This window comes from Artemia sp. Qi Xiang Cuo, chromosome 13 (genome assembly GCF_049724085.1).
Source record: "Artemia sp. Qi Xiang Cuo chromosome 13, ASM4972408v1, whole genome shotgun sequence".
Lineage (NCBI taxonomy): Eukaryota > Metazoa > Arthropoda > Branchiopoda > Anostraca > Artemiidae > Artemia > Artemia sp. Qi Xiang Cuo.
In genome coordinates this window covers 65,690,926-65,698,978 of record NC_142806.1, presented here as the reverse complement: position 1 = coordinate 65,698,978, position 8,053 = coordinate 65,690,926, and the positions used below count along the sequence as shown (strand labels likewise).

At 33.1% G+C, this 8,053-nt stretch overlaps 1 protein-coding gene across 1 annotated transcript in view; it reads right to left on the bottom strand.

Annotated features, from left to right (window-relative positions):
- Positions 1 to 6,687: 6,687 nt before the first annotated feature.
- Positions 6,688 to 8,053, bottom strand: part of LOC148945558 (zinc finger and BTB domain-containing protein 35-like) — a 205,721-nt gene continuing 204,355 nt past the window's right edge. The window contains exon 5 of the mRNA XM_089098709.1: positions 6,688 to 7,208. Within this exon, the coding sequence (XP_088954835.1) occupies positions 6,859 to 7,208 (350 nt within the window). The 3' untranslated portion in view covers positions 6,688 to 6,858. The remainder of the gene's footprint in view (positions 7,209 to 8,053) is intronic.

The following is an 8,053-nucleotide window of genomic DNA, read 5'->3' as shown; positions in this document are numbered from 1 at the left end:
TCTTAACGAATTTATCAGACTTCTGACCTATCTAGATCGTTTTTTACACAAGAATATCCCAAGATACCAATTTTCCAAAAAAAAATATAGGGAGCCGTTTTAGAGAAAAATAATATAAAACTTTTTTTTTTATACATTATAAATTTTTATTATAATAATATCATGTGTTTTAAACCCCTTAGCTGCCGCGTTTCTTTTTGACAAAACCAATGTTTGTATTCCAGTCAATGGGAACTTTCAGTCTTAAGGATTGAAAGGTTGTTTCCTATTATTCCTTGTTTGGAAAGACCAAAAATGACATCAAAATTGGAAAATTCCAGCTATTAGCACCCCATTTCCACTCAAGCAAGGTCAAAGAGGGATGAAATATCGGAATGTATATTTTTGCAATATTTGGTGGTAAAAAGGTCGTATGGTCTTGGGAGACCGAAAATGACATCAGAACTGAAAAATTCCATCACCTAGTTCCCCATTTTTACCTTAGGCGAGTTCAGAAGGGATAAAAATACCATTTGCGATAAAATATTAATATAGTGCATAATTGAAAAAAAATATATAATTGAAAGGTTAAATTCTATTAATTCTATTCTGTGGAGACCAAAAATTACGTCAGAATTAGAAAATTCCATCGCTTAGTACCCCATTTCCACACCAGCAAGGTCAGAGGAAGATGAAAAATCTGTATCTGAACCAGTGCAGTATTTGGTGGCTAGAAAGGTCGTTTCCTATAAATTAAAGTCTGGAGAGACCAAAAATGACGTAAGAATTGAAAAATTCCATCACTTAATTGCATGATTGAAATACAAATGGGTAAATAGAGTAATAAGTGATAAACTTTTTCAGTTTTAATGTGATTTTCGATCTCCTAGGACTTAAATTATAGGAAATGATCTTTCAAGCCAGTAAATGGTGCCTACATTTAAATTTGTCCAGCCAACTCCCACCCCCCCCCCCCCTTTCCCTAAAAAAAGCGCATTTCTGCAAGTCCAATTTTGGTAATGTTATTAAGCAAATTTTCCTAATTATTTTAGTATCAACAACATTTCTATTGCTCAAAATGAAAAGTGTTTTGCCTTTGTTCTTAGTTTGAAGAGAAAACTTTTGATTTTCCCGAGTACATATAATAACCACTCCTATAAAAGAACCCATTAGCAGATACGCGCAGGAATGAAAATCGTTGGTAAAACCATTTTTTTACGGATGGTTTTCTCTAAACACTGCCAAGAAAAAATCTGCATCCAAAAAAAAATTCCAAATAAATCCATGTAAATATTTTCTCTTGGGAGCCTCTTTTGATGTCAAACAACTAAACTAGGAAATTATGTTTAATAATTTAAAGGATATACCAGGATATTTACGAAAAAAAGAAAGATAAAAAACACCGTAAAAAGAATAAATTGAAATATACAGAGTTTTTTTCTGTCAGCGTTCAAGTTTTCGATTAGTTAAAAAAAAAACAAGCAAATGTATTCCCCAGGATGAACGAATCAATTATTATTTAAATAAATTATTTAGTAGAGTACAAGGAAAGAGAATCAGGCACCCTTCACGGTTAATTTGGCAGTGTTGTTGCTAGCCTTTGCCATGGTAAGTCCATCAAGCTGAATTTTTTTAAGAAGAAGCTAAAAGACTCACATCCAGGATACATGGTGATCCAGTAGCAAAATTTTCAATCAGATAAACATAATAAAATTAAATAAGACAATGCTATAAGTAACAATACTCACTGGCCTGTAACTTAATTGAAAAAAAGAAGATAATAGTTCAAATACAAAATCGTTGATATATTTCAAAATATATTCTTGCAATCAATAACCTAAAAAAAAAGGTTCCCTTGCAAGCACACAAAGCAATCTATTACACTTCAAACTCAATTATAACTACAAAAGTCAGTGGCATAATCAAAGGAAGGGTACAATTAAAACAGAGCAGAAGAAGGAATGGTTTAGGGGTGAGAAAGCTTAAAAACAAGTGAAATATCTAGAAGGGTAAATCTAGTTCGGTGCCTTTGAGTGTATATCTTAAATAGCCCCAATTAAACTGGTGTCTCAGTTATGGACCTCAAAAACACATACTCATATATAATACAGAGGTTTAATTTTGCTTATTTTTTCTCTAGGAAAAACCTTCAATTCAATTTTTGAATCCAGCTGCAAAACGGTTTGTATTTGAATTCTTTGATTTATTTACACAGTTTAATGCATTTCAACTGTTTTTACAGAGGCATAGCCTTGAGTTCACTGGCTGCTGCATCAACTAACAGTAACTAAGGTTAAAAAACTGTATGAATTATGGTGCATTTTTAAATAATTTAGTATAATAAAATATTATAAATAAAACTGTTAGTGTTAACTAACTTTAATAAAGGAGCGACCCGGCTCAATGGTAACCGAAACTCTCAAAAACGAAATTTTGATACCAATAGATACATCAAAAGAATCACATTTTAATCCTGATTTCAAATATATAAGTTTCATCAAGTTTAATTTTACCTATCAAAAGTTACGCGCCTGAGAAAATTTGGCTGATTTTCTAAAAAAGGGGGAAAGACCCCCTAAATGTTATAGAACCTTAATGAAAATCACACCATCATATTCAGCGTATCAGAGAACCCTACTATAGAGGTTTCAGGCTCATATCTACAAAAATGTGGAATTTTCAATTTTTTGCCAGAAGAAAGGTCACGGATGTGTGTTTATTTGTTGTTTTTTTTCCCCAGGGGTGGTCGTATCGACCCAGTGGTCCTAGAATATCGTGGGAGGGCTCATTGGAAGGGAAATTAAAAATTCTAGTGCCCTTTTTAAGTGACCAAAAAAATGGAGGGCCACTAGGCCCCCTCCCACGCTCATTTTTTTCCCAAAGTCACCCGATCAAAATTTTGAGATAGCCATTTTGTTCTACATGGTCGAAAATATTATACCTATGTCTTTTAGGATGACTTAATCCCTCGAAGCCCCCCGAGGGAGGGCTGAAAGTTATAAACTTTATCCACTTTTAACATATAGTATTGGTTATTGGAAAGTATACAGACGTTTTCAGGGGGAATTCGTTCGGGTAGGGGGGGTGGGAGGGGGGTCGGGGGTTATCTGGGAGGATCATTTCATGATAGAAGTGTTCCGGGGGGCAGGGAAATTGCTAGGAAGGAGGCACCAGATTTCCCATCATTATTTTAAAAAAAATAAGAAATTAAATATAAAAAAAAATTTTTTAGGAGCAACATCAAAAGTTCAAACGAAAAAAAAAAATATTAGCTATATGATTAGGTTCACTTTCTGGTCAGTGACTCACTCTTTAAGCCAAAGATTTTTTAGTACTTTCATAAGAGCTATTTATTCTAATTAACGGCCTTTGTGATTAAGGGGTCATTTTTAAAGAATTGGAACAAAATTCGAACTTTAGCTTAAAGAGCAAGGTATTGACTAGGGGGCGAACGAACTGAAAGTAAGGAAAGACGTTAAAACTTAAAACGAACAGAAATTATTCCGTATATGAAAGGGGCTCTCCCTCCTCAACCCCTCGCTCTTTACGCTAAAGTTTGACTTTCTCACAACTCAATTTTTTTTAAACAATAAAATTTTGTTTTAATTGCAATTTTTTTTAAATTAACTTTAACAAAATTCACACCATCAGATTCAGCTTATCAACGAACATTATTAAAGAAGCTTCAAACTCCTATCTGCAAAAATGTGAAACTTTGCATTTTTAATTAACTTTAACGAAAATTATACCATCACATTCAGCTTATCAGAGAACCCTATAAAAGAAGTTTCACGCTCCAAACTGCAAAAAGGTGGAAATTTGCATATTTTACTCGAAGAAACATCATGATGTGTGCCCTCCAAAAAATGGAGGGCAACTAGGCCCCCTCCCACGCTCATATTTTTCTCAACGTCACCCACTTAAAATTTTGAGATAGCCATTTTGTTCAGCATAGTCAAAAATCTAATAAATATGTCTTTTAGGATGACTTAATCCCCCACAATTCCCAGGGGAAGGGATGCAAGATATGAACTTTGCCCATTGCTTACATATTGTATTGGTTATTGGGAAGTATACAGACATTTTCAGGAAGGATTTTTTTCTGGTGGGGGGGGCTGGAGGCGGGGGTTACTCGGGAGAATCTTTCCGTGGAGGATGTTTCTTTGGGGTAAGATACATTTCTATGAAGGGTGCGCCGGATTTCCAAGCATTATTTAAAAAATGATCAGAAATTAAATTTTAAAAAAAACGAGTTTTTTCAACTGAAAGTAAGAAGCAACATTAGAACTTAAAACGAACAGAAATTATTAGGTATATGAGGGGGTTTTCCCCAAGTAAATACCTCGCTCTTTACGCTACAGTTTTTTTTAGAGCTTTCAAAAGAGCTATCTATTGTAATTAAAGGGCAATGTGATTCAGGGGTTTGTGAATTAAATTTTTTTTTACTTTTAACGTAAAGAGCGTGGTATTGACTAAGGGGAGAACCCCCTCATATACGTAATAACATATAGGAAAAAAAAAAAAAAAAAAAAAAAAAAAAACAAAAACAAGCGAAACGGCTCAATAGTAATAAAAACTTTTAAAAACGGAATTTTTACGTCAATAAAAGTATCAAAAGAATGGGCTTATAATGGTGCTTCTAAATATATAAATTTTATTAAGTTTAGTATTACTCATCAAAGGCTAAGAGCCTGAGAAAGTTTACCTGATTTTTTAAAGAGGGAGGAAACATCCCCTACAAGTGAAAAATTTTTAATGAAAATCCCACCGTCAGATTCAGCGTATCAGAAAACCCTATTATATAGGTTTCAAGCTCATATCTGCAAAAATCTGCAACTATATCTGCAACGTATTTTTTGCCAGAAGAAAAATATACGAATATAGAAGTTCGTTACCTAACATAATTTGTAAATTCAGAACCTGAATTTATAACGTCAAACGTCGGAACCAAATTTTTAAGTTTGTTTGTCAAGTTTGTAAATGTCAGAACCAAATTTAGAGACAGCCATTTAGCAAAAAAAGAGTAAAATTTTTATGCAAATTTTGTTTACTTATTTAATAAGGTGAGCCAAAATAAAAGCTGTATTAACTAAAAAACGATCAGAAATTTAAAAAAAAAAGTTTTTTAAACTGAAAGTAAGGAGCGACATTATAACTTAAAACGAACATAAATTATTACGTATATTAAAGGGGCTGTCCCCTCCACAACGCCTCGCACTTTACGCTAAAGTTTGACTCTGTCTCACAGCGTTATTTTTTTAAAAAAAAAAAAACTTTAGCTAAAAGCGCGAGGCGTTAAAGGGGGGACAGTCCCTGTCATCTACGTACAAATTTCTGTTCGTTTTAAGTTTTAATGACGCTCCTTACTTTCAGTTTTAAAAACTTGTTTTTTTTATTTAATATTTACTTAAACAGGTGATATCAATCTTATATGCTTGAGAATTGTCTAATTTTTGTTACCTTTTTTAAGCTAGATTTCTACAATTTACTTCATCTTACAGAGTTTTTGTTCATTGCTATCAAAATATTCCATCAGAGATGGTGATTTACTGTAAAATAAAAAACACCTTTCTGTGTTTATTTGATATTAGTGTTTTTATTCAGGTGAAAAAATAGTCAAAATTTACTTACTATTTACCATTGTATGTTTGCATTGCTACTCTTGAATAATGATAACGAAATTGTTAAGAAAGCTAAACTCAAAGATTGATTGCAAAGTGCTCCAACTTTTTGAAATTTCAACAGATATCTGTTTTCCTCTATTTTTATTCATTAATATTTCTATAGCCTTTCTGTTCTTTTCACTCTTTTTCTCTAGCGTTCTTATGCTCTTCCTCTTTTTTTTAGCATTAAAGATGTAAATTTTGGATAAATTTTTGGATGCTTGCAATAACTAATAATAATTCTTTCGAAACCGCAGATTCTTTAGTTTCTGTACAAATTGCCTATTCAAGAAAATATTTTATTGCAAACTAAACATTTGGGTATTTTTATTATGATGCAATATTTCTTTTTCTAATTAATGAGTTTTCATGCACAAGAACCGCTATGGAGATGTGTACAATTTTACCTCTATACATCTGACCCTTCATACCCTGGTTTTGATCTTTATTCAATAGAGTGTTCAAAAGTCTGTTTATACCTCTCATTGGCCGAGTCCCTCCATAAGTTATGTTAGTACAAATAAGAAGAAGGCCTTTTCAAAACAGCCAATAGAATAGGATGAATATAGAAAATGATTATAAAAATTTGGAGAACAGATTAGAGAGACTGAGAGAAAGACAGAAAAAAAGAGAGAAACAAAAGAAAAATTAAAAAAAAAATCTTTTTCTTTTCGTTTTTTATCACGGGGAGTTCAAAGGTCTTTTCATACCTCTCCTTGGCCGTACCCCCAGATTATACAAATTTCAAATCTGTTTATATAAAAATACTATTCTGTAAGAGGTTTTTTATTGTAAACTATAAACTAGGATGCCCTTTCCTATAAGGGGTTAACGTATGACGGTTCAGATTTGATTTATAACAAAATTATCTCTCGCGTGTACGTAATCTTTGGTGACAATTCAAACTGCTTGATTGACTAAAACACTTTATTCACGAATCACACTTAAACAGTTATTAAAGTGTATGTACTCTTTGGTGACGATACAAACTGACTGATTGAGCAAAACACTTTTTTGCAGAAATTATATTTAAACAGTTTCTCACCTGTGTGAAATATTTGATGGTTATTCAAATGGTTTGATTGAGTAAAACACTTTTTGCACAAATCACATTTAAAAGGTTTATCACCTGTATGAAGTCTTTGATGTTCTTTCAAACTGCCCATTAAAGTAAAGCTGTATGAGGGTTCAGATTAGATTTATCAGAAAATTCTCCCTAGCATTCTCTCTCGCGTGTATGCAATCTTTGGTGACGATACAAACTGCTTGATTGAGTAAAACACTTTTTGCACAAATCACATTTAAACAGTTTCTCACCTGTGTGCACTCTTTGATGGTCTTTCAAATTGCACAGCTGAGAAAAGCTCTTGTTACATGAATAACATTTATACGTTTTTTTTCCCGTATGAACTCTTTGATGTGATTCCAATTTTGAATGGAAAGGAAATCGTTTATGGCATATATTGCATTCATAGTCTTTTCTGAACTTTTTCTCATGCAAGCCAATATCAGAATTTGAAGCTTCCATAAGTGCATTGGTATTACTTGATGATGTATCTGCAACTTCTACAATTATATAAAATAAAGGGGATGAAAAACCTAAAACTTTATCATAAGACATTCTCAATCATATATAATAATGTAGTGATAATCACAAAAAAAAATCAATAAAGAATCTGACAAATTAAGAAAAAATAATTAATAGCCAAACGAGAGGCTTGAAACAAAACTCCTTAATTTTAGCTTAAATGCAAAACGGTTTATATTTAAAAACTTTGTGTCTACAACTAAAGCACGGAGCCTATGTTGCCCAGCGGCGGATAGAGTACCAGACCTTGCAAATCCAGTAATTGTCAATTCCCAGCCATCTTATTCTGTTATTCTCAAAATAACAAAATATTTCGAGAACCCAAATGCTCGTAAGCAGTTTTTGGACAGCTTTTGCCCCGACTCAGCGGAAATCAGTGAGCTAAGAAAGTTGAAACAGGGATGGAAACTGCATGTCAAATCTAAATCATCTGCTGAGAAGATTGTTGAGAAAATGAAAGCTAGTAAGCATGAGGTCGCTGTCATGCTTAAAAAAGAAACTATTTATTGCCCTCCTGAGACAGGATTCGCCAAAAATGACTCATATTGATGTAGAATCCCTTGTTCCAAATGCATAAAGGGCAATTGAAATAGGTAACTTTGAACGTTCTAAAGTGTTTATAAGCTGTATTTCAGGACCAGGAGGGATCTTTAAGATTTTCTTGAAACATGAGTTCGGATACCCCGGCACGCGGCAGGCTTCTACGAGCAGGCTCGTATATATGAATTCTCACTGTCACTTGTCTTCTAACCGCACATAATTTGAGCCTTTTCTTGATTTCATGACGACACCACAGGTTCGATACAACCGCCCTGTGAAAAAT